Source organism: Plecotus auritus (assembly GCF_963455305.1).
Source record: "Plecotus auritus genome assembly, chromosome: 6".
Taxonomy (NCBI): Eukaryota; Metazoa; Chordata; class Mammalia; order Chiroptera; family Vespertilionidae; genus Plecotus; species Plecotus auritus.
In genome coordinates, this window is record NC_137773.1 from 144,522,971 (window position 1) to 144,549,664 (window position 26,694).

Sequence of the window (26,694 nt, forward strand, 5' to 3'; positions counted from 1 at the left end):
GTCTTTCCAGTTCAAGTCCATCATCTCCAATTTGTTCATTCAGGAAATGTTTATTAAGGACTTACTGTGTATCAGGCCCTTTGCTAAGAGAAGGGAACAGAGTATTGCTAATTGCTCTCAGATCAGAAGAAAATATCTGACAATCTGACAAAGAGGAAGAAAAAATAAACTAGAACATAGCAGTTCATTTCCAAAGTCATTCTCAGTAATGATAACCATGTTTTCCTATGCTTCTTTCCCTTCCTTCTTTTTTTTTTCTACAAAGCCCTTTAAATCAAGTAAAACGGAGCCTGTAGGCTACTAATAACAGATACAAAGAAATAACTCCTTAGTAATAAAACTGCACAAGTAATGCAGTCTGTTTCAAGGGTAGATTGGAACACATAGAATTGCTTTTTGGACTCCCCTGTTCTTGAAAGAATAGACCAGAGACTGATCAAATACTCAAATTTTCCTCCTTAAGCTGTTGCACTCAGTGTGTTTGATAGAGGACATTTGAATGTGTGATGTAGTGATTGGTGAAAACTGTCTTTTATATTGTAGAGTATTTTTCTTATTGGATTTTATATAGTCCTTTCTAGCATATCAGTGAATAAAGAAGCTACTTTTTTTTTTCATCATTTTAAAAGCTGGTTCGTTTCTCTCAGTTTAGTAAGTATTTATTGCACTTTCCTGTAAGCACTGTGCTAGGCCCTGGAAACATTCTCTGTCCTTGAAGATCTTGCACTGAAATAGAGCTGTGGAGGTGGGATGGGATGCATGGAGGGGTGGAGATCCAAATACATTGTCTAGCCCTGACTGGTTTGGCTCAGTGGATAGAGTGTCGGCCTGTGGACTGAGAGGTCCCAGGTTCGATTCTGGTCAAAGGCATGTACCTTGGTTGCGGGCATATCCCCGGTAGGGGGTGTGCAGGAGGCAGCTGGTCGATGTTTCTCTCTCATCGATGTTTCTAACTCTCTATCCGTCTCCCTTCCTCTCTGTAAAAAATCAATAAAATATATTTTTTAAAAAAAACCCACAAATACATTGTCTAGTTTTCATATTGTCACACAAGGCAAATTTCTGAATGCCCTGTTTGATCATCCTTGGCTTATTGTAGAGAATAGAATTCTCTAGACATCTTTATCCTTGTTTATTGTCTTTTGTTTTTATTTATTTATTTTAAAATAGATTTTAAAGAGAGAGGAAGGGATAAGGAGAAAGTGAGGAACATTGATGTGAGAGAGAAACATCAATCAGTTGCCTCTCATATGAACCCTGACCAGGATCAAACCTGCAACCTGAGTGTCTGCCCTGACCGGGGATCAAACCTGTGACCTTGCATTGTATGGGATGAAACTCCAATCAACTGAGTCACACTGACCAGGGCCCAAGGAACTTTTTAAAAAAGTCTGTATTCTGTCCTGGCCTGTGTGACTCAGTTGGTTGAGCATTGGCCCATGCACCAAAAGGTCTCTGGTCAGAGTACATGCCCAGGTTGCAGGTTCAGTCTCCAGTCGTACGGAGGTAACCAATGGATATTTCTCTCTCACATTAATGTTTCTCTCTCTCTCTCTCTCCTTCTCCCTTCCTCTTTCTCTAAAATCAATAAAAACGTGTTTTTAAAAAGCAATAAACACCCTAGCCGGTTTGGCTCAGTGGATAAAGTGTTGAACTGCAGACCGAAGAGTCCTGGGTTCAATTCCAGTCAAGGGCATGTTACCTCAGTTGCAGGCTCCTCCCCTGGCCAGGGCTCGTGCAGGAGACAACCAATCCATGTGCTTCTCCTGTCTTTCCCTCTCTCTTCCACTCTCTAAAAATCAATGGAAAAATATCCTCGGGTGAGAATTAGAGAGAAAAAAAGCAGTAAATAAAAAGTCCATATCTTTAGTTCCATTAATTCCTTTCCTGAAGTCTATCCTTAGCAAACAGAAATTAAGGCCAAGATCATTGTACAAAAATGTTTATCACAGCATTGTTTATAGTAGTGAATAATTGAATATCCATATATCTAATAGGGAATAATAAATTTACATGATGGAATGTTTTACTGACATATTTAAAGAATATGTCATTAAAGAATATTTAATGACATGAGAACATGCTCTTGAAAAAAAAGAGAAAGAGATAAAGTTGCATCTGTATAATAATCCAAATTGTGTAATGTTTTTGCCTATATTTTGGACTGTGAAGATCTGATTTACTGTTACCCAGTTCTAGTAAATCAAGCTTGACTGGAATTAGGTTCTGTAATTGCAAAGAAAGCTTTTCATTTTTCTGATTTTTAAAACATTGTCAGTTGCCAGCTAATCCTTCCAAATTGCTCTTCACTTGCTGAAACCTGCATTATGACCTCATGTCAGTATAAGATCCTAGAATATAAATGAATCAGAGGTATTGCTTATGTTTTAGATGATTAAGCATTTTAGACAATAAGGTTTCCTCCTTGTAAGGTTAGCAGTCAACATTATTTTGTGCCTGTAGGCTTTTCATAATAACTAAGGATATTATTTTCTTTGTCCTAACTTCACAGATTATAAGCACACCTCAGAGACTGACCAGTTCAGGAAGTGTTCTGATTGGGAGTCCATACACCCCAGCACCAGCAATGGTCACTCAGACACACATAGCGGAAGCTACTGGCTGGGTCCCAGGGTAAGAGTGTTGTTACAAGTTACCATTTTTAAAATTAAAAAAAGTTCTGACCGTTTTTTCTTAGGATCTTGTCTTCTGTTCTTGTTTTATGTTAGTCTAGTCCTTAAAAATGAATACATTTCCTTTAAAATTACCTATTTTATTTCACTTCATATCTTAGATATAAACCATTTATGGAGCAACCATTTTAAAACAGAGAAAAACATTATAATAATAACTTGTACCTGAATCTTTTTACTTTTTTTCAACTCTGAAAGAGAACTACTTTTTATTATTATGGCATTTAGCTGCTTTGGAGACATCAAAACTATATTTTATATTGTTTTAACAAACAAAAGATAGATTAAGTGTTGGTTATACTGAGAATTTCCCCTATGAGTTCTTGTTTCCTTAAGAAAAAATCAGAAAAGGAACTAGGGAAAAGAGGCCAAATATATTAAAATTTTCATTGAGTTTTCCCTTGATTCTTTTGAAACACTGGGCAATTAAATCAATATTTCTTCTATGTTATTCAGTTGCCGCTTTTAGTATCAAACCTTCACATCTTTGTAAAACACCCTTACCCAAACTTTCTCCTTTGCTTATCATTTTAACATTTCATCTTTCCATAAAATAAAAGGAAATAGTAAAATTAATGACTCAAAACTTTATTCTGTTACTTTAGAAGTTATTTAAATTATTATTTAAATACTGCATGGGTAGTTCCATCTTTGACTTACAACTGTGAGTTCTAACAAGCAGACAATAAATCTTGGTTGAGTAAGAATTCAAGAATATTAAATGAGCCTGGCAAGCGTGGCTCAGTGGTTGAAGCTTCAGCCTATGAACCAGGAGGTCACGGTTCGATTTCCCGTCGGGGCACATGCCCGGGTTTGGGTTCCATCCCCAGTTGGGGTGGCCTGCAGGAGGCAGTTGACCAATGATTCTCTCTAATCATTGATTTTTTTTTTTAAATATATTTTATTGATTTTTTTACAGAGAGGAAGGGAAAGAGATAGAGAGTTAGAAACATCGATGAGAAACATCGACCAGCTGCCTCCTGCACACCCCTTACTGGGGATGTGCCCGCAGCCAAGGTACATGCCCTTGACCAGAATCGAACCTGGGACCCTTCAGTCCGCAGGCCGACGCTCTATCCACTGAGCCAAACCAGTCAGGGCTAATCATTGATGTTTTTATCTCTCTCTCTGAAATCAATAAAAAAAAATATTTTTAAAAAAGAATATTAAATGAATTAATGAAATAACAGTCCTGGCAAAGTGTTTTAAGCCATATACATATTCAAACACCTACACATATATTAGAGACAGAAGAGTTTCATATATAGTCATACTTTTCCATTATCAAGTGAGATGACATGACAGTCACCTGTCATTCCATGGCCTTTATTCAGTCCTTGTGAACATTCTCAGGTAGATATAAAAATTACCTTGGATTTCTTCACAGCCCTGAGAGGTTATAACATGAAAGCGTGCCTATGCCAGTGGTTTGGAGATGACCAGGGTTTGGATATTTCCAGCCTCAGCTGTGCTTTATGTTGGAGGTGGTATGACTGTCGTGTTTTTATAGTCAGTCATTCCAGAGTAAATCAAACTTCTCTGTGCCTTTTCTTTTGTGAACCTGTAATGTTTTCCTCTTAAAGATTCATTGAACTCATTTCAAACTAGGTTATCCTATTGTGATTTCTTAGTCCTTTGAAAAAATTTAAGTTTTTATTTTATGGGCATATCTTTTATATTTGTTAGTTTTTGTGTTTGGATATATATATTGTGGAATTAGACAAGTTACAATAAATTATTCATGAAATAAAATAGTGTTTATATATTCTTTTTATGCTTTTTTTTTCTTTTTAGTGATAGAAAACGGGCTAGAGAATTTATAGACTCTGATTTTTCAGAAAGGTGAGTATGAGTGTATTTTGTTTGGGAGATGCTACTACGTAAAGGTTTGGTACCCAGACTCTAGGTTAAGTTATTGAGATGTGTTTATCCACACAAATTTAATAACTTTATTGAGTTTCTACCATTATTCTATACCACACACGGAGTACTTTACTTCACTTGTCTTACATAAATTTAGTATTATATTTTTATTTTTATGATTTCAAAACTGAATAGATTGGCTATTGGTAATATGTCATTTAGCTCCTTCCCTCCTTTTGGGAAATGCAGTGTTCTACCAAGGTGAACACTCCACCTGACCTCAGCATGCCCAAACGTTTTAAAAACAGGTTTGATTGAGCACATTTAAAGATCATAGTAAATTCTCGCTTCTTTCTCTAAATAATACATGGGAGTATAATGTAACCTTTCTTTAGACTGTTAGGACAGTGGTTCTCAGTTCTTGGTGTGCCTCAGAATCCCCTGTGGTTTGTTGAAAAATATAGATGCCTGCCTACCAAGTGAGAAACTCCAGGATTAAAAACTCTCACTTTACGGTCATTATTTGAGCTTAAGTTCAATATTCCATGCAAGTCACTACACGAGGTACAATATTAATGTTGCACTGTTAAAATAGGATGCATAGTGTTAGAGGTAGTTGCATTCTGTAAGATTGTTACTATTTTAAATAAAACCTTGCCAGTTACACTTTTTAAATTTTATTTTTGGTTCTAAGATTTTGTAATTTCCCTTTTCAGTGGATTTCAGTCTCCTTTGTCCTGTTAGGTCATCTGTTCTCAATATAATAGTTTTCTGTCTTTTCCATTTTCTAGTTTGCTATCTCCAACTTGCTAGGCAACTAGGTGGCCAGTTGTGTTAGAATTCAGTCTAAAATAAAAGTGAATAGGCTCTGAGTGAGGACCTCGGGGCTATATATTCTAAAAGTGTGTTTTCTTGCATTGACACTGGCTTTGCTTTAGTTCCTTGGTGGCTTTTGTTCCTTGCATCTTGGCTCTTAACTGTTTTGAACACAAAGTCATGTCTGAGGAACTGCTGTATCATATAGAAATATGTAGCAAAATGTTCTTTTCTCTCTAATGGAAATTCCTCTTCCCAAACTCATACTGTCTTTGTGTTTATCCTAGGAAAGGGTAGCAGTGTAAGTTCTTATAGATGTATTTAGCAATGTTTAAGGCCTTAAAATAGGGCTTGTTATTAGTTATGATTGGTGGCACCTGTGTACTACAAACAGTATAAACAATAAGATTCTCTTCATATTCTCCTTCATAAGAAAAAGATCTCTAAAGATCACATTAAAAGTGCTAGATTAAATTAGTGGGTGTAACCATTGATTCCGCTTTCCCTTTCTGCATCTGGGTTCAGTGGCGTTTTGGGGTGAGGGTTGTGCTTTTATTATTCTTTTATTTTTAAATATAACCACAAACATTACTACATGTGGCTTTTATTGTTGTTCTTACAAATGTTTCTTTTTCTCCAAATTTATTGTATTTTTCTATAACGCTGTGAAAAGTTTTGTTTCCCCCCTCCCAAGTGTTTATGTTAGAAAAGACAGCTCTGAACCATAGACTAATTTTTATCTCTCCAATGTCTCGTATGCTGATTTAGTATGATATCTAAATATTTATATTGGTTTTCCTCAGAAATTTATACATCAATATATATAGACATATACAAGCTCTTTTTTAAAAAAATATTTTTTTATTGATTTCAGAGAGGAAAGGAGAGGGAGAGAGAGATGGAAACATCAGTGATGAGAGAGAATCATAGATTGGCTGCCCCCAACATGCCCCACACTGGGGATCAAGCCTGCAACCCAGGCATGTGCCCTGACCAGGAATCGAACTGTGATCTCTAGGTTTGATGCTCAACCACTGAGCCACACCGGCCTTTACAAGCTTCCTATCCTTATCGTATTACTTGACAGTACAATTTTAGGTCTGTTTTACACAACTGTTTCTTGGTTAAGGCCATTTGCAGAAGCAAGTCAGTTTCTGAAGAAATCTTGTTTGGTGGGTGAAGGATGCATTGAGATATTCTCATTAGTTTTCCCCTGTATTCTCATCCACTGGAGTTCTTTGCACAGAGCTTGCAGAAGGAGCTATGAAAACCCTCTTTCTGGTCTTGCCTGGGGTTTTGATCCTGGAAGATGTTTGTTCACTTTCTCTTTTTACCTTTGGACAGAATCTGATGGTGTCTCCTAAATCTCTTTTCCAAATAGGTCTGCTTTCGCTTTGGGATTTCTACTGGGGGAGGAAAGTTCTTAATATCTTTTTTCTCTTGGAATTTAGTTAAAATATTATTTATTTATAATAAATTAATATAATTTAAACTATAATACACTAATAATAAGAATCAAAATCTGTATAGTTAAAAACAAACATCCTTTTAGACTGTGATAGTTGGCACACAAAAAAATAAGAAGGGGGTTTGTGGATTATTGGCAGGATGGTGGCTGCCTTAGAGCAGGCTCTCTAAGGAGATAACATTTGAATGCAAAGAAGTCAAGCATGTAGCTAGCCTGATCATGGTGGGGAGCCAGGGATTCAGGCAGAGGGAATGAATGACAAATGCAAAGCTAAATGAGGAACCAGGTTGGAGTGTTTGGGGAAGCAGAGTGGCTTGGAGATAGTAAGAAAGGCAAAGTATTATGAGACTGGGGGCCCAGTGCATGAATTCGTGCACCTTAAAAGGAACCGTGGGCCTTGAGGCTGCGGTGGGCACAGGGGCGGGTCTCGGCCCATCCTCTGTGCCCCCGCCTGGCACCTCCCACCGAGACCCCTGTCCCCTGTCTGCTGGCAGTCCCACTCCATGTGCTGATGGCGCCGGCCCCGGTAGCACCTGCTAACTGCGCGGAGCGAGTGGGGCCGGCGCCAGCAGCAGGTGCAAGCAGGGCCAACACCTCCAGTGGGTGTGAGTAGCAGCTGCTGCCCTGATCGCCCCTCAGGAGCAGGGGAGGTGGAGAAGCCCTTAGGGGCGATCAGGGCCAGCAGGCTGGCAGCCACCGTGTGTACCCGCTGACGGCACCAAACAATCAGGATTGGTGCTGGGCGCCGGCAGCGGGTGTGAGCAGGGCCGGCACTGGCAGTGGGTGCGAGCGGCAGCTGATGGCTCTGATTGCCCCTCAGGAGCACGGGGAGGTGGAGAAGCCCTGAGAGACTATTGGGGCCTGTAGCCGCTGCTCGCACCCACTGATGGTGCCGAGTGATTGGGGCTGGCACTGGGCACCGGCAGCAGGTGCGACTGGGGCCAGCGCCGGAAGCAGGTGCAAACACCAGGTGGGACCATGGCGCGTGTTAGCAAAGAATTTTCAGTAACCATCAGAGGCTCACCCTGATGATAGCAACCAGCGCCCCGCTGTGGCCTGGTGCCCCTGCTCACCTGCTCCACCATCCTGCTGTGGCCGATGCCTGCCATGTTCCGTGCACTGCTGCCTGCTGTTGATGCCCGCCATGTTCCACACACACACCCCCTGATGGTCAGAGCATGCCATAGCGACTGGTTGTTTGGTTGTTCCGCCATTCGGTCTATTTGCATGTTAGGGTTTTATATATATAGATGAGGGTGGAGAGTAGGCAGGGGTCAGATCATGAAAGGCCTGATAGGTCTCAGTAAGGAATTTGTTTTTATTTTAAAAAGGGAAATAACATGCTAATTTACACTGGCTGCTGAGCAGGAAATTGATTCTAAGGAGACTAGAACAGAAGCTGGGAAATCAGTTACAAAGCTATTGCAGGGGCTGTGGGTTGGCAGTAGAGATGGGAAAAAAATGATTTAATTTTGGAGGTAGAATCAACAGGATTTATTGATAGATTGAATGAAGGAAAAGGGGCAATAAAGGATGGCTTTTGTTTTTTTTGCACAAATAGCTGGGTGAATATTGATGCCATTTACATTTATTGTTGCTAGGAGTAGGTTTGGGGAGGGATTGAATTTTGTTTTAGACATATGAAGTTCAAAAAGTTTATTAGTTATCTAAGTGATTAATATCATTAAGCCTATAAGTAGTGCATCAGCATGTAAATGGTCACAGGCCTAGATAACATACCCCAGGAGGGAGAGAAGGTCCATAAGGAATAAACATTTATTTCCCATCTCAAATCCCCATCCCCACCCCCAACACATACACAATGGATACTTACAGGAACATAAGGGTGTGTGTTTTTTCTAAATTATTTTATCAAATTACTAAATTTTCTTGTTTGTAAATGTTCTGGTTGACTCATTTTAATGAGAAATAAAGTTTTTATTATATATTTTTATAATTTAAATGAAATATGCTTATTGCAACTTAAACCCGGGGTATACTGTTTTATACTACAAATTTTAGTTTTATATTTACTTTCTAAAATTAAATTATTATTATTAGGAAAATGTAAAAAGATAGTGGTTATGGGTTCCAGTTAAGTGCCTGGAAAGATAAATAACTTTTTTCTTTTTTTATTTATTAATTTTAGAGAAAGATAGGAAGGGAAGGAGAGACAAACATCAACCCGTTGTTCCACTCATTGATGCCTTCATTGGTTGACTCTTGCATGTGCCCTGATCAGGGATGGAACCCACAACCTTGGTGTATCGGGACCATGCTCCAGCCAACTAAGCTACCCGGCCAGAGCATAGATACTTTTCCTTTATTCTTTGGGCACAATTTTTTTGAATACTTGAAATGAAATTATTAATAAAATGTAACATGCTTTTTAAACTATATTATATTAGTAGGTTTTTTTCCCTTTTATTTCTCAATTTGGTTTTATTTGGTAAAGAATGCTTCCTATGTATTCCACATCCTGTGGTGAAATTTGGTGTAATTTAGAAAGGGGGCGTTGGTGTTTCAAAGAGCTCGGGTTCTAAGAAAGTGTGTAAACTCTTTATTTAAGATTTAGATAGAGAGATTCCAGTTTAAGATGGTAACTGAACACCATGTTTGCACCACAATGGCTGAAATCCTGTTGACATTCTTATGTAAAAAATAATAAAAGGAGCCCTAGCCGGTTTGGCTCAGTGGATAGAGCATCGGCCTGTGGACCAAAGGGTCCCTGCTTTAATTCTGGTCAAAGGCATGTACCTCAGTAGCACACTCCTCCCCAGCCCAGGCCCTGGTTGGGGTGCGTGCAGGAGGCAACCAATCAGTGTGTTTCTCTGACGTCAATATTTATTTCTCTTGCATGGAATGGAATTGCTGGGTCATATGATAATTCTTTGGCCTTTTGAATAACTGCCAGACTATTTTCCAGAGTGGCTGTTTTCACCAACAAAAATTTCCAGTTTCTGTACATCCTTGCCAGCACTTATCTGTTTCATTTATTTCACAACCTTGTGGATGTGAAATTATATCTTTTCTTTTTTTTTTTTTTAAATATATTTTATTGATTTTTTACAGAGTGGAAGGGAGAGGAGGGATAGAGAGCTAGAAACATCGATGAGAGAGAAACATCGATCAGCCGCCTCCTGCACGCCCCCCACTGGGGATGTGCCCGCAACCAAGGCACATGCCCTTGACCGGAATCGAACCCGGGACCCTTGAGTCCGCAGGCCGACGCTCTATCCACTGAGCCAAACCGGTTTTGGCATGAAATTATATCTTATTAGGATTTTGATCTTTATATCCTTAACTAGAGGCCCAGTGCATGAAAATTCATGCACTGGAGGGGGGTCCCTAAGCCCGGCCTGCCCCCTCTCACAGTCCGGAGCCCTCAGGGACAGGAGGCGACCCGGCGATCAGGGGAAGGCGACGCCCCATCACACCTCTGCTGCTACTGCCGGCAGCACAAACCTCGGCCAGCCCTGGTTACCTGAGCCTCGGGCAGCCCTGGGTGGCTGGGCAGCCGCCATCCAAGGCTTGCCTGCACTTCAGGCCGGCCCTGGGCGACTGGGGGGCTGAAGGGACTGGGGGACTCCGGAGGCAGGCGCATGGAGCGTCCGGGCCTACCTGGGGGTGGGCCGGGCCTTGCCGCACGCCTGCCACACTGGTGGGGTTAAAGGGACTGGGCGCTGCCATCTTGTGGCTGTGGGTGCTGCCATCTTTGAGGGCATGGCAGTCAATTAGCATATTCCCTCCTTATTGGCTGTGGGCGCCGCCATTGTTGAGGGGGGGCAGTCAATTAGCATATTTCTTCCTTATTGGCTGTGGGCGCCACCATCTTTGCGACAGCATGAGGGTCAATTAGCATATCCCCTATTTATTAGACAGGATGGTTGATAATGTTGAGCATCTTTTCATGTGCTTATTGACCATTTGTATATCTTCTTTGACCAACGTATGATCAGATCCTTTGGGTTGTCATTTTATTATTGAGTTGTAAGAGTTTTGTCAGGAAAAGGCACACCTTTTCTGATTGTGGCAGTAATAGTAATAAACTAGATGTGACCATGGAAGTGACTTAAAGAATGAAGAATAGCCCTAGCTGGTTTGGCTCAATGGATAGAGCATCAGCCTGCAGACTGGAGGGTCCTGGGTTCAATTCTGGTCAAGGGCACAATGAGTTTGTTGTTTTATCCATAATTAATGATGAAATGCTAAAACCATATCATCTTACAGAGATATACTGGCTAATGAAGCCACTAAGCCATCAACATTTAAGCATAAATGACAAAACATAAATAAGTTCAAAACCAAAAGAACCACTGAAAAAATAAATTATTGTACAACTATTACCACTACCCATCTCCAGAACTTTTTGACCACCCACCCCATACTGAAACTCTGTATCCATTAAGTAATAACTCTCCACTTCCTATGGTTCAGTAGCCAAAGTTTTACTTTCTGTCTATAAATTTAACTGTTCTAGGTATCTCATATAAAAGGAATCATATAGTTTTTACCTTTTCATATTTGGCTTATTTCACATATCAGGTCTTCAGGGTTCATTCATGTTGTAGTATATATCAGAATTTCATTCTTTTTTAAGGCTGAATAATATTACATTATTATTTTTTTTTTATTCATCTGTTGATGGATGTTAGAGCTGTTTTCACCTTTTGGATATTGAATATTGCTGCTATGAACACTCTGGTGTACAAATATCTGTTGGGAGTCCCTGCTTTCAATTCTTTTGCTATGTATACAGAAGTAGAATTGCTGGATCATATGGTACTTCTGTGTTTATTTTATTATTATTATTTTAAATATATATGTGTGTATATATATATATATATTTTATTGTTTTCAGAGAGGAAGGGCAAGGGAGAGAGAGATAGAAACATCAATTATGAGAGAGAATCATTGATTGGCTGCCTCCTGCATGTCCCCCATTGCGGATCTAGCCCGCAACCTGGGCATGTGCTCTTGACCAGAATTGAACCCGGGACCCTTCAGTCCACAAACCGATGCTCTATCCACTGAGCCAAACCGGCTAGGGTTGTCACTTCTTTCTATGTTTAAATTTTTGAGGAACCGCCATAATATTTTCTACACTTGTTTTACATTCTCACAGCAATGCACAAGGGTTCCAGTTTCTCCATATCCTCACAATACATCTTGTTTTTGTTTTGTTAATAGCCATCCTAATGGGTGTGAATGATATCGCATTATGATTTTGATTTGCATTTCCCTAATGGTTAGTAATGTTGAACATCTTTTCATATGCTATAGACCATTCATATCTCTTTTTTGGAGAAATGTCTTTTCTATTCCTTTGCCCATTTTTTAATTGGGTTGATTTTTTTTTTTTTTTTTTTGGTTGGTCAGTTGAATTGAGTTCTTTATATAGGCTTTTACCTTTTAATGTTCTTTTACTAGAGCCATTGTTCATTTGACTTTCAAAGAAGTTTTTATAGAATGGGTTGCCAGGTCCAAATCTCCTACCTGTGTACTGCAGGTGTTGACTATTCTCACTACTATAGAATTTTAATGTAGACATTGATTGGTTATTATTGTTTTGGGCACAATGCTTTAACAGCCTTCAAAGAACAAGCTTAATTTCTTGATTCAGCCAATGTTGAGTAGTACCCTTCAGTTTTGTATTGGTTATGAAAATCCTAGAGCTCATAAAGAGGAAAATCACCTAGTGGTACCAAACATTCTATGCATGCTATACCATTTAATCCTCACAGTATCCTTGTGAGAGCAGTATTTGTGTCCCCATTTTTCTGATGGATGAGGACTCTGGGTCAGTTAAATGAGGTAAACTGCTCAAAATATATAACTAACTAGAGGCCCGGTGCACGAGATTCGTGCACTGGTTGGATGGGTCCCTCAGCCCGGCCTGCATTCTCTTCGCAGTCCGGGACCCCTCGGGGGATGTCCACCTGCTGGGGAGATCGGGCCTAAGCCAGCAGTCAGACATCCCTATTGCAGTCCAGGGCTCTTACAGTCCGGGACCCCTCACTCCTTACCGCCTGCCTGCAGCAGAGGCGGGAGAGGCTCCCGCCACTGCCGCTGCACTCACCAGCCATGATCCCGGGCTTCTGGCTGAGGCGCTCCCCCTGTGGGAGCACACTGACCACCAGGGGCAGCTCCTGTGTTGATCGTCTGCCCCCTGGTGGTCAGTGCGCATCATAGCAATCGGTCGTTCCACCGTTCGGTCGATTTGCATAGTATGCTTTCATTATATAGGATAAGATAGTTTACCAATGTTGATATTTAACCACAGTTCTCCTCAAGTTTATTATCAATGCATGCACTGAACTAATCTTATAAAACTTTTATATGTAATCTTGTATTTATGTTTCAGGAGTATGTTCTTCAGCACTTAAAGTTTAGCCGTTCCTGTTTAAGGACTGTGTTTCACTTTTTTTAAAAATATTATCCATGTATGACTACAGAGGACAAATAAGCCAAACTAGCCTATGATTATTTTATTGCTCCCTTTTTAAAAATACTAGAATTAGCCTGACCGGTTTGGCTCAGTGGATAGAGCGTCGGCTTGTGGACTCAAGGGTCCCGGGTTCGATTCCAGTCAAGGGCATGTGCCTTGGTTGTGGGCACATCCCCAGTGGGGGCTGTGCAGGGGGCAGCTGATCGATGTTTCTCTCTCATCGATGTTTCTAGCTCTATCCCTCTCCTTTCCGCTGTGTAAAAAATCAATAAAATATATTTAAAAAAAATTTTTTTTTTTAAATACTAGAATTACATGAAAAAGAACACCATGCTTTATCGCTGGCTTTTAAAAAGTATATAAACACAGAGTCGAGAATTTTATTTAAGCCATTATCCAGTTCTTAGCATAAATTAAAAATCCCATACACAACATATTTTTTTCAAAATAACTCCTGTGCTCCTATTTTTAGCAACTCTTATTTACTTTTGTTGCCTGACTTGTACGAATGATATTAACTTATGTGTGACTAGCCATTTGTATCTCCATGCACCAGACTAAGGGCATATCAGCCTAGAGTGGGTTTTGTGTGGAAATGGACACAGCAAATGGGAATTGGATTCTTTTCCAAAATGAAATGACTTAGGACAGTGACATGACAGGGTTCATGTGGAAAGTTCACCATGATGGCCATGTCTGGAAAGACTGGAGTGCCTCTAGAACAGTTATGAGGTCCTTGTTAAGAACTGGATAAGGACTTAAAGTAAATAAAATAAAACCACCACCTATTTGCCTTAAAGGACTCACTTTCAGCACTCACTCCCTGGGTCTCTTTCAGCTCAGTATGCAGCATCTGTGCTTGTTTATATATCACTGCCTCCGAAATGGCTGTCACTAATTAACTGCTTTTCCTTTATCAAATCAACAAGTTTTTCTGCCTCTTCAGTTGCCTGTGATCAGTTTCTTTCACACCGTTAGCAATGTTAGCACTCTTGATGGCCTCTATGTTTTAAAATTGTGCTATTCGGTGATTTCCCCAGCAACAAAAGCATTCTCTCCTTTGTTTGTTGCCGGAGAGACTCTTTTTGTCATGCTGAGGTATCAGCTTGAAAGGGTTGTCAGTTCGAAAACCGAAGTTTGGTTCCACAACCTAGATATATTTTCTGTGAGCAACTGGGTGGGGATGGGAGATGTTCAAGAAATGAGGTTTGACTGTATTTTATGAACACTTTTTTCAATTATTAGCATTTAATGTTTAGACTCTATTCCCTTTTATTTTTTTATCAGATACTCTTATTGTCAGTATATTCTTTGCCTCTCTTCAATATTAATCATTTTCTCTTGAATATCAGTTGTGGGAGTTATGCAAAATAGATTATTGTGACCTCTTTAGTCCTTACTTTGGTTCCCTTGCACACAGCTGATATTGAAGAGGGTGAAACTCCTCATTTCAACTGCTGCTCTCAAATTGGCCTGCTTGTGCTTTCTAGTAAGTTCGTATTGGCTATTTTGGGATTACTGTTCTGATTTCCATTAAATGCAGCCCCATTGAGTATTTCTTATTCTGCTCACTACCTGGTAGGCCTTTGGCCGTTGGTATTGTATTCTGAGGATACCTTATCTAGTTTTGCTGTAAATATTGTCATGAGGTTTGCATTTTGCTGTCTAGTTGCTCTATCTGTTTTTATCTGGGGATTTGGAGAGTTTGAAAACTATGCTGCTCTCTTGCTATCTTCCTAGACTCCCCCATAACTGGGGTGTGTGTGTGTGTGTGCATAGTCTATTTGAATATTAAATATTAAATTGACATGTCTTTTATAATCTTGGCATATAGTTGGCACACAGATTAGCAGAACTAAACTGAATCCCTGAAAATTTAATCAAAGTTTAGGCCTAGGCATTAACCAAACTTGAAATAATTACATAAGTATTGACCAATATATAAACTACAAGGGCAGAGTTTTTACCTCTTCTTCTCATGGATTTATTCCCAGTATGTAGAACAGTGCCTGGCATATAATAGTAAATAACTGCTCAGTAAGTATTTGTTGAAGAAATAGATGGTGTGTGTAAGAGAAGCACTCTAGCTTTATATTTTACTAGAGGCCTGGTGCATGAAATTTGTGCACAGGGGTGTGTGTCCCTCAGCCCAGCCTGCACCCTCTCCAATCTGGGATCCCTCTCACAATCCAGGACTGCTGGTTCCCCACTGTCGCCTGCCTGCCAGCCTTATCACCCCCTAACCACTCCCCTGCCAGCCTGATTGATGCTTAACTGCTCCCCTGCCAGCCTGTTTGCCCCTAACTGCCCTCCCCTGCAGGCTTGATTGCCCCCAACTGCCCTCGCAAGCCTGGTCCCTCCCAACTGCCCTCCCCTGCTGGCCATCTTGTGGTGGCCATCTTGTGTCCACATGGGGGCAGCCATCTTTGACCACATGGGGGCAGCCATCTTGTGTGTTGGAGTGACGGTCAATTTGCATATCATTCTTTTATTAGATAGGATTATATCAGCCGTGGGCAAACTATGGCCCGCAGGCTGGATCCGGCCCATTCGGCTGAAAGAGCGGAGGGTTCTCTTACTCTCCCCTCCGCTCCTTTACTTTGAATTTATATTAGTTCACACAAATATGCTTTTGTTCCAGCCCTCCGGTCCAGTTTAAGAACCCATTGTGGCCCTCGAGTCAAAAAGTTTGCCCACCCCTGGATTAGATGGATAGAGGTCTGGTGCATGGGTGGGGGCCGGCTGGTTTGTCCTGAAGGGTGTCCCGGATCAGGGTGGGGGTTCCTTTGGGGTATGGGGCGGCCTAGGTGAGAGGCCTGTGGTGGTTTGCAGGCTGGCCACGCCCCCTGGCGACCCAAGCAGAGGCCTTGGTATCTGGGATTTATTTATCTTCTATAATTGAAACTTTGTAGCCTTCAGTGGAGCCAAGCCTCCTGCTTGCTCCATGGCCGCAGCCATTTTTGTTGGGATTTATTTATCTTCTATAATTGAAACTTTGTAGCCTTAAGCGGAGGCCTGGGCCGGCCAGGACTGCGGAAACTTAGCTTCCTCCATCGCCGGGGGGAACTCAAGCCTCCTGCTCTCTCCAGCTCCGTGGCTGCCGCCATTTTTTTTTTTTCCACTGTCACATATTTTATCTCCATTGATCCTAAAAAGCAAGAAAATGAGTTAACATCAGAATCATCCCCACTTTACTTATTTTTTATTTTTTTTAAGTCTTTATTCAGATTATTACAATTGTTTCTCCTTTTTCCCCCCATAGCTCCCCTCCACCCGGTTCCCACCCCACCCTCTGCCCTTACCTACCCCCCACTGTCCTCATCCATAAGTGTATGATTTTTGTCCAGTCTCTTCCTGAACCCCTCCATACCCTTTCCCCCTGAGAATTATCAGTGCACTCCCTTTCTATGCCCCTGATTCTATTATATTCACCAGATTATTCTGTTTCTCAGGTTTTTAATTCACTTGATTTTTAGGTTCACTTGTTGATAGATATGTATTTGTTGTTCATAATTTTTATCTTTACTTTTTTCTTCTTCCTCTTCTTTAAGAATACCTTTCAGCATTTCATATAATACTGGTTTGGTGGTGATGAACTCCTTTAGCTTTTTCTTATCTGTGAAGCTCTTTATCTGCCCTTCAATTCTGAATGATAGCTTTGCTGGGTAGAGTAATCTTGGTTGTAGGTTCTTGCTATTCATCACTTTGAATATTTCTTGCCACTCCCTTCTGGCCTGCATAGTTTCTGTTGAGAAATCAGTTGACAGTCGTATGGGTGCTCCCTTGTAGGTAATTAACTGTTTTTCTCTTGCTGCTTTTAAGATTCTCTCTTTGTCTTTTGCTCTTGACATTTTAATTATGATGTGTCTTAGTGTGGTCCTCTTTGGGTTCCTTTTGTTTGGGGTTCTGTGTGCTTCCTGGACTTGTAAGTCTATTTCTTTCACCAGGTGGGGGAAGTTTTTGGTCATTATTTCTTCAAATAGGTTTTCAGTATCTTGCTCTCTCTCTTCTTCTGGCACCCGCATAATTCTGATGTTGGTATGCTTGAAGTTGTCCCAGAGGCTTCTTACACTATCTTCAACTTTTTGGATTTTGTTTTCTTTTTGCTTTTTCGGTTGAGTGTTTTTTGCTTCTTTGTATTTCGGTTCTTTGACTTGATTCTTGTGTTCCTCTAGTCTGTTGTTGGGTCTCTGTATAATATTTTTTATTTCAGTCAGTGTATGTTTAATTTCTAGTTGGTCCTTTTTCATATCTTCGAGGGTCTAGTTATATTTATCGGCCTTTTCTAGGATATTCTTGAAAAGCCTTATAACCGTAGTTTTGAACTCTATATCCAGTCATTTGTTTTCCTCTGTTTCTTTCGTTTGTGATCTGTTTCTTTGACGCCGCATTTTCACTGCTTCCCTGAGTTGGTAGGGTAGATTTGTGTGCTAGGTTTCCTATATGGCCCAGTGGGTCGGCCTCCCCAGTTAACCTGAGGTGGACACTCTTGGTGCACCCCTTTGTGGACTGTGTGTACAGCCTTGTTGTAATTAAGTCTTGATTGTTGTTGGTATCACTGGGAGGAATTGACCTCCAGGTCAGTTGGCTGTAAGGATCAGCTGTGTCTACGCTGGGAGAAGTTCGGTGCTAGAGACAGCCTTATAGGATTAGACTTGCCAAATTGCAATAGCTTCTGTGGTCAGCTTGGATGGGGTGGAGTCTCAGGGTGGAGCAGACAGTCTTGGCTTCCAGTCAGCCTTGCCCTTGCGCAAGTGCGCCTCCAGACCTCTGCCTTCCCTGGCTCCCGAGTCTCCGCCCGAGAGTCTAGATTCCCCCACAAGAGCATGGGTCCCCAAGGGCTCGCCTGGAACTGGGGTTCAGTGCAGTCAGAACTGGGGTTCAGTGCAGTCACGAGCTTCCGACTCCCTTCTGCTAGGGAAAGCCTGTGGCAACCTCCTCAGCCTTTGTGCACACTGGTGCGCGTGCCTACAGACCCCTGCCGGCCGGGGCTCCCCCGGGTCTCCCCCAGGTCTCCGAGTCTCCGGGTGCCTTTCTCTCTACCTGACAGTCCAGACTCCCCCTGTATGAGCCTGGGTCCACGGGGTTTCGCCCGGGACTGGGGTTCAGTGCAGTCAGAACTGGGGTTCAGTGCGGTCGGGGGCTTTCTTCCCCCTTCCACCAGAGAAAGTCAGCCAGGCTCTCAGCCGCCCTTCCTCTCTGAGCACACAAAGACCCTTTGCCGTACCTCCAATTCTCTGTGAGTTTTTCTCTTTCCTACTAGTTGTAGAATTTTCACTCAGCCAGCTTTCCTGTGGTTCTGGATGGTGTCCGTTCTGTCTTTTAGTTGTAGTTTTGAAATTGTTGTGCGAGGCAGCAGTTGAGGTGCTTACCTATGCCGCCATCTTGGTTTCTCGCTGCCGCCATTTTTGTTGGGATTTATTTATCTTGTATAATTGAAACTTTGTAGCCATGAGCGGAGCCAAGCCTCCTGCTTGCTCCGTGGTTGCTGCCATTTTTGTTGGGATTTATTTATCTTCTACAATTGAAACTTTGTAGCCTTAAGCGGAGGCCAAGGCAGGCCAGGGCAGGCAGAAAGCTTGGCTTCCTCCATTGCCGAGGAAACCCAAGCCTCCTCCTCTCTCCATGGCTGTAGCCATCTTGGTTGGGTTAATTTGCTTATTCGCTCCTGATTGGCTGGTGGGCATGGCTTGTGGGTGTAGTGAAAGTATGGTCAATTTGCATATTACTCTTTTATTAGATAGGATTAGGCTTTTAAGGTAAAAATTAAATTTAAGGCCGAAACCGGTTTGGCTCAGCGGATAGAGCATCAGCCTGCGGACTGAAGGGTCCCGGTTTCGATTCCGGTCAAGGGCATGTACCTTGGCTGCGGGCACATTCCCGGTGGGAGGTGTGCAGGAGGCAGCTGATCGATGTTTCTCTCTCATCGATGTTTCTAGCTCTCTATCCCTCTCCCTTCCTCTCTATAAAAATATCAATAAAATATATTTTTAAAAAAATTTAAAACATTTCCTCATGCCGAAACCGGTTTGGCTCAGTGGATAGAGCGTCGGCCTGTGGACTGAAGGGTCCCAGGTTTGATTTCGGTCAAGGGCACGTACCTTGGTTGCGGACACATCCCCAGTAGGAGGTGTGCAGGAGGCAGCTAATCGATGTTTCTCTCTCATCGATGTTTCTAACTCTCTATCCCTCTCCCTTCCTCTCTGTAAAAAATCAATAAAATATATTTTAAAAAATATTTAAAACATTTCCTCATCTCTAATTCAATTAAAACTTACCACTTGAAACAGAAATCAAATTACTGTCTTTTCATTATTTTCTACTTTTGTAAAGGAAGTCTCTAAGTAAGTATAATGGAGTATAAATATGTTTTCTTCTCTTAGTAAACGAAGCAAAAAAGGAGATAAAAATGGAAAAGGCTTGAGACATTTTTCAATGAAAGTGTGTGAGAAAGTTCAGCGGAAAGGCACAACGTCATATAATGAAGTAGCTGATGAGCTGGTATCAGAGTTCACCAATTCAAATAACCATTTGGCGGCTGATTCGGTAGGTAGATCATGCACTTGACATTGACTGTGATGAGTGATGCAACAGTGTACCTCTTTGGGTTATCCGTGACATCAATATGAGGACTCGGACAAGCTAGGGAATTCCCAATTCCTCCTTTACTTGAGGGTTTCATAAGGTCTGTTGGGAATTTTTTGTTGTTGATTTTTTGTTTTGTAAAGAATTCTTTTATTATTTATTTCAACATACAGATGAACAAATATTTTTAAAATATAATTTTGGGGGTTCCTGAGGGAGCATACTGATATTTGTTATGTTATCATTTCTGCAGTGTCAGAATTTCTATTTACATTCAGTTCTAGAACTTAAACTTCCCATTTATTTATTATTTTTTAAATATATTTTTATTGACTTCAGCGAGGAAGGGAGAGGGAGAGAGAGAAACATCAATGATGAGAGAGAATCATTGATAGGCTGCCTCTTGCATGCCCCACAACTGAGGATCGAGCCCACAACCTGGGCATGTGTCCCAACTGGGAATTGAACTGTGACCTCCTGTTTCATAGGTCAGTGCTCTGCCATTGAGCCATGCTGGCCAGGCAAATCTCCTTTATTTAAATTTAGTTCTACCTTTAAATGGATTCAGTGTTCTCCACCATCCTTTATTATCAGGGCATTTGATTGATTGGATTTTGTTCTTAGGATCTACCCATACACAATAAGATAAAGGGCTTTTTCCACAATGCAAGTTAACATACTTTTCTTCATTGAGAAAGTCTTGCTACCCACCCCCCTCAAAAAAGTCAGCTGAATTAAACAGTGTTCTTTAGTTAGTGATCTATGTGATTGGCATTTGGGTGCAAGTTCCCTATTTTCATTGTAAGCTAAGTAAGAGTATGTGGATTAGTATTAGTCTATGGACCACATTTTGAGATGCACTGTTTACCTAGAGCTTAAAACATGCATCCTTGACTTTTCAAAGTCGAATATCCTCCCAGACCATGCAAGGCCTTAATTCACATTAATTTCATTACCCATTTGTGCTATATATCCTATTGTTGTCATGTATATTAGTTCTATATATATTCTAGCCTCAAAAAGACATTCTTGTTTTATTTTATTTATTAAAAATATTTTTATTGATTTCAGAGAGAAAAGGAGAGGGAGGGAGAAATAGAAACATCAGTGATGAGAGGGAATCATTGATTGGCTGCCTCCTGTGTGCCCCACGCTGGGGATTGAGCCCATATGCCCTGACTGGGAATCAAACTGTGACTTCCTGGTTCTTAGGTCAACACTCAGGCCACGTCGGCCAGGCCATTCTTGTTTTATACAGAGATTGTTAATTGAAATTTTTCTTTTGAGTTGGTCTTCATTCCATCCTACTTTTCCATGCTCTATCTCAGTTACATCATCTTTCTTCTCCCTGAAGAAGGCCCGTTAGCATTTTTTAAATTTAGATCTGTAGGTAACATAATCTTTACTTTCTTTAGATTGTTCTATGTTTTAGATTGTTTGAAAATGTCTTTATTTTTCTTTACTTTTGAAGGATAGTTTCACTGGGTATAGAATGTTTCAGCACTTTGAAGATGTTATAATAATACGAATTCGTGCACAGGTGAGGTCCCTTGGTCTGGCCAGCAATTGAGGCCGATTGGGACCATCTCTCCCAGTCCTGATCGGGGACAATGGGGGCCGGCCGGCCAAGGAGGAACCATGGGAGGGCTCCAGGGCATGTCCAGCCCATCTCATTCAGTCCCGATCGGCCGGACCCCAGTAGCAAGCTAACCTGCCGTTCAGAGCGTCAGCCCCCCGGTGTTCAGACACTTAGCATATTAGGCTTTTATATATATAGATTATTAATTAAATATTTTAATATCTTGTGACTGTTATCTTAACTCTTAACTTTTATCACTTAATAAATGTACTTTTTAGCAGGCTTATGACCAGAAGAACATTAGGCGAAGAGTTTATGATGCTTTAAATGTGCTAATGGCAATGAACATAATATCAAAAGAAAAAAAAGAAATCAAGTGGATTGGCCTGCCTACGAATTCTGCTCAGGAGTGTCAAAACCTGGAGGTAAGAAAGGAAAATCTGATTATACAAAGTAGTTTGCTTTGTTTTACATCAGAGGCATTTTAATTTAGAAATGTGGTTACATACTAGTAATATATTCCTAATTATTTATGTATACTGTGTCTTTTTTAAAAATAGATTCTTCTACGTAGAGTTTTAGAACTGGAAGAAACTTTAGAGATATGTAGTCTGACTGATGTCCTAATGAAACAAGGAGCATGGAAATTAAATGGCTTGATTTTTACTGTTTCTTAGAGAAGATTTTTATTCTAATTCAATTCTGAGCACTCTAATAACTTTTTGGTGATTCATGTAACAGAAATACTATCTCAGTTTTGATATAATGCTTGCTTTATGGACCCCCAAAATATGGGTGAAGCTGTCCGTTTGCTTCTTATGTTTAAACTTTTACTGTTAATTCTAGAATCAGTGGCAACAGAATGGTATTTCACTCGTGTCTTTATCAGAATGGATCAGATGTTTAGCAGTAACATGAATTTGGACATGATGTGTACAAAAACATTTTTATTCTGTTAACTTTAATCATTATAGGAAATCTTTCCTAAATGAACATGTTCCTTGGCATAGTTTCCAAATCTGACATATTTTTATGGTCATGGCCATAAAGGGAATAAACTGAGATGACAGGTAGCTTACGGAGATAAATGTGGTTGATTTCATGTTTTTCTCATGATTTGGTATCATTATACTTGTGGATGGAGGGAGAAACCAGACATTTATCAGAAATTATAACTTTATTTATATGGTGCAGTGGAAATGCCCTCCTCTTTTCCTTTTGTTAGAGTGTAAGTTGAGCATCATTTTAATTACAGGTAATATTAAGATGATAAGAAAAATCTATTAGCATCTGCTAGCTATGCGCTTAACCAAAGATTGTACAAGACAAAATCTCTGACTCCAAGGAGCTTTCATTCTAATTAAGAAGGAGAAATGTAAAAAGTGTTACCAAAAATGTTATTACTACTATGAAAGAAGTAGGTACAGATTTTCTGGGTGATAAGGGAGGGCTTTACAAGAAAAAAATCCCTGAGCTCAGTCATGAGGGAGGATTAGGAGTTTGCCAAGTGGTTTAGGGCAGGGAGGGCCTTTCAGGCAGAGGCCTGCATGGGCTGAGGCAGGCATCTGAAAGCATGCCCACAGCGGGGTGTGGCCAGAGTACAGGCAAGGAGAAAGTGCTAAGCTATTGGGACCTGATCCTATAAACTAGGGGAAGCTCTTGAAGAATTATAAAGAGGAGGGCTGATGGGATGTATTCCGAAGTATCACTCTACTAGAGGGTTGGAAGTTGGACAGACAGGAGGATGAGGAGGGAATGGAAGGGTAGATTGGAGGTGGCCTGCATTAGTTATGGCAGTGGCATGAGTTTGGAGAAGTGTTCTAGAGGTAGAGTCGGTACAACTTGTGTGTGCAGGAGGGGCAGGTGGGGGCCTTACCTGTCACGCTTCAGGTACAGGGTGAAACTCCTACATCTTTTCAAATGTTGAGGGCCACACTGATTTCACAGTCAGCCCAAAGTAATTTAGGACTAAAGTGTGGTAGTGGTTAGAGGAATAATGAGAGGAAATTCCTGGTGCAGACTAGAGTGGATGGGGAGCAAATAAGAAATATTCTCGCCGAAACCGGTTTGGCTCAGTGTATAGAGCGTCAGCCTGCGGACTGAAGGGTCCCGGGTTCGATTCCGGTCAAGGGCATGTACCTTGGCTGCGGGCACATCCCCAGTGGGGGGTGTGCAGGAGGCAGCTGATCGACGTTTCTCTCTCATCGATGTTTCTAGCTTTCTATCCCTCTCCCTTCCTCTCTGTAAAAATATCAATAAAATATCTTTAAAAAAAAAAAAAGAAATATTCTCTTGGAGTAGACAAGAAAAATGTCTCATTTGATATCACTGACTTTTTGCCCAAAGAGACCGTTAGGAACTCGTCACAAGGAAAATCAAACCCTAAGATCTGTTTTCCGGATAGTCTTAAGAGTGAGGAAAATAATAGTCCTTTGAAGCTGGGAAATTTATCCCATAAGCATGTTTCTTACTACAGACAGGAATTGGATTGTATATTGAATATATATAAGCTATTTGTATTAGCAGCTGTGCTTATTTCTTTTTAAATACATTTTTATTGATTTCAGAGAGGAAGGGAGAGGGAGAGCGAGATAGAAACATCAATAATGAGAGAGAATCATTGATTGGCTGCATGCCCCCTACTGGGGATCGAGCCCGCAACCCGGGCATGTGCCCTGGACTGGAGTTGAACCTGGGACCCTTGAGTCCGCAGGTCAATGCTCAATCCACTGAGCCAAACCGGCTCGGGCCAGGTGTGCTTATTTAAGTCAGTCAAAATACAGTATAGCAATTTTCCACCAATAATAAACTAAAATAAATAAAAGAAGAAAAGGAAGGAAGGAGAAAGAAGGAAAAGGAGAAATCTGACATAATTTCTGTTTCAGGAAAGTGATATTTACACATGTGAAACAGGAAATGATACAAGATACGATAGGATTAAAAGTTAACTTCTATGTGACCAGGGCCAAGTATGGACCATTAGAAGGTCCTGTGCACCATCGGAAGGAGAGTGTTAGTACTGACTGGGTTATTGGGAAATACTGTTACTAATGAGAGTGCAAATTGGTAAAAAATTTTGGAGAGGACTATATGTGTATTCTTTGACCTGGCAATCAGCCATGTGAGGTTTTTTTTTAAGCAAATTAATTAATTAAAAGTAAAAATAAAGGTCAGACTGAGATCTTACATCATTCTTGGTGGATGGGGAGGGTGAGCATAATATAGCAAAGCAATTAATATTAGGGTCTCTGGAACCAGGTGGCTAGGGTCCTTGCCAAGCACTAAGCAGTATGCCCTGGGGTAGTTACTTAACCCTTTGTGCCTCCATTTCCTTACATGCAAATGGATAACGACATACATAGGGTTTGAGAAGAGGAATTAAGGTAATGTGTGGGGAGTTCTGAGCTGGGTGTTGGCACATAGAGGAAGTGTTCCTAAGTGTTAGCTCTCACTCTTGGAACTTAAGTAGTAAATAGCAGTGCGTCCTACACACCAGGTATTCCTTAAGCCCGTGGTCGGCAAACTGCGGCTCGCAAGCCACATGCGGCTCTTTGGCCCCTTGAGTGTGGCTCTTCCACAAAATACCACGGCCTGGGAGAGTCTATTTGAAGAATTGGCGTTAGAAGAAGTTTAAGTTTAAAAAATTTGGCTCTCGAAATTTCAATCATTGTACTGTTGATATTTGGCTCTGTTGACTAATGAGTTTGCCGACCACTGCCTTAAGCAGATGGTTTCATTACTGATAATAGCTGCCGCGATTCTGCTGAATTGTCTGCTCGCTTATCCCAACCCCTGCCCCCCAAAGAGGTGTGTCTTGCCTTTATTGATGTTGGTTTGCATCTCTCTAAAGAAAATTCTTGATATCTCAGAATTGGGACCTGAAATGAGCAGTGCTTTATACCCTACACATCTTCATGTTATTTTGTGACCTGTGTTTTAAAGATAGAGAAGCAGAGGCGGATAGAACGGATAAAGCAGAAGCGGGCCCAGCTGCAAGAGCTTCTCCTGCAGGTAAAGATGCTGTGGGATGCCTTCCGTTACCTTCCCTGCCTGGGTCTGCTTCTCTGCTTACTTGCTTGTTTCCTACTTTGGGTGCCTTTGAGGGAGTGTCTGGGACCACAGGAGGGCAGCCTCCCACAGGCAAGCCCACTGCCATCCCGTGGTCTGTTTCTCAGCTGGTTCCGTCTCTCACCAGCATCAGGGCCCCACAGCCCTCACCTGCCCTGTGGGTGGCATTTTATACAACAGTTTACTTTGACACTTATCTTTACTCTGAACAGAAACTATTAGGAGTGTGTGTGTGTTTTAGTCCTAATGTGGAATACTAAGAAGTAAAGCTAGTTAAATTTGGGGCACATTGAGTAAAATAATTAAATCCACCTGTAATACTCATTATCTGTAAGTAAGAGAATAACATGCAATACTTACAAGCTTTGTAAAAATACCCAACCTTAAAATGCATTTATGTTTAAAAGAAAATTAAATTTATAGTGTAATAAGGATCTCTCTATTTTTATTTTTTTTTTTGGATAATTGCCTAGAATTTGGATGATTTTTAAAAATATAATAGAGCCTTTGTATGAAGTTATGGGAGGTAAAAATCACAGGGTAGATGGACTTTCTTTTCTACTTTTGGTCATTGCAGTTGGTGTAAAAATTCACTTTGAGCCATACAGTGGAGCTATATTCAATCCAGCCAAAAACTTGTAAAATGAGTCAGGGAATCTTTATGCCTTTGCTGTTTTTCCCTGCAGCAAAGCAAGCAAGAATCTATTAGCCACAGCAAACACACTCTTAGGACTGTGACGCCAGGAAGGGCATAGAAGCAGCTACGGGAGAGCCGAGGCTGCGCTGCTTTGGCTCACTGGGAAGTCGGAAAATGGGGCCTTGGGCACGGGTTTATGGGGTGAGCCTGGGATGAGCTGCCGCTGCCCATTGCGCCACTGATTGCAAATCTCATGGGCTCCCTTTGAGTTTAGGAGATACACGTGCCTGTAGGGGAAGGAGGGGGAAAGGAATGGCACGGGCGTGTTCCCGGGAGGGAATGCATGCCTTTATGCCGTTGCTTTTATCTGCAATTTTATTTGAAAAGCTTTCAGCCAATCCTAAAATCAACTTTGATTTTAAAAACTGTAAGTCATTTAATTTTTGGTGAAGTTCACTTTTCAGAAGTAAAGATACCAAGGGGTTACTAGGTTTTCCCTCTGAAATAGTCACTTGGTCTGAAGGATAGAATGTTAAG

At 41.1% G+C, this 26,694-nt stretch overlaps 1 protein-coding gene across 27 annotated transcripts in view; it reads left to right on the plus strand.

Moving 5' to 3' along the window:
• The window catches only part of TFDP2 (transcription factor Dp-2), a gene marked incomplete at its 5' end in the record, with an annotated part of 147,901 nt that overhangs the window by 112,418 nt on the left and 8,789 nt on the right, over positions 1-26,694 (plus strand). For 8 of the 27 annotated variants that reach the window (XM_080674119.1, XM_080674139.1, XM_080674125.1 and 5 more), the window contains 5 exons: positions 2,513-2,634; positions 4,488-4,535; positions 19,672-19,834; positions 21,731-21,877; positions 25,395-25,463. In XM_080674119.1, coding sequence (XP_080530245.1) covers positions 2,513-2,634; positions 4,488-4,535; positions 19,672-19,834; positions 21,731-21,877; positions 25,395-25,463 — 549 coding nt within the window. The remainder of the gene's footprint in view (positions 1-2,512; positions 2,635-4,487; positions 4,536-19,671; positions 19,835-21,730; positions 21,878-25,394; positions 25,464-26,694) is intronic. The other 19 variants (XM_080674130.1, XM_080674140.1, XM_080674133.1 and 16 more) reach the window with 5 other exon arrangements.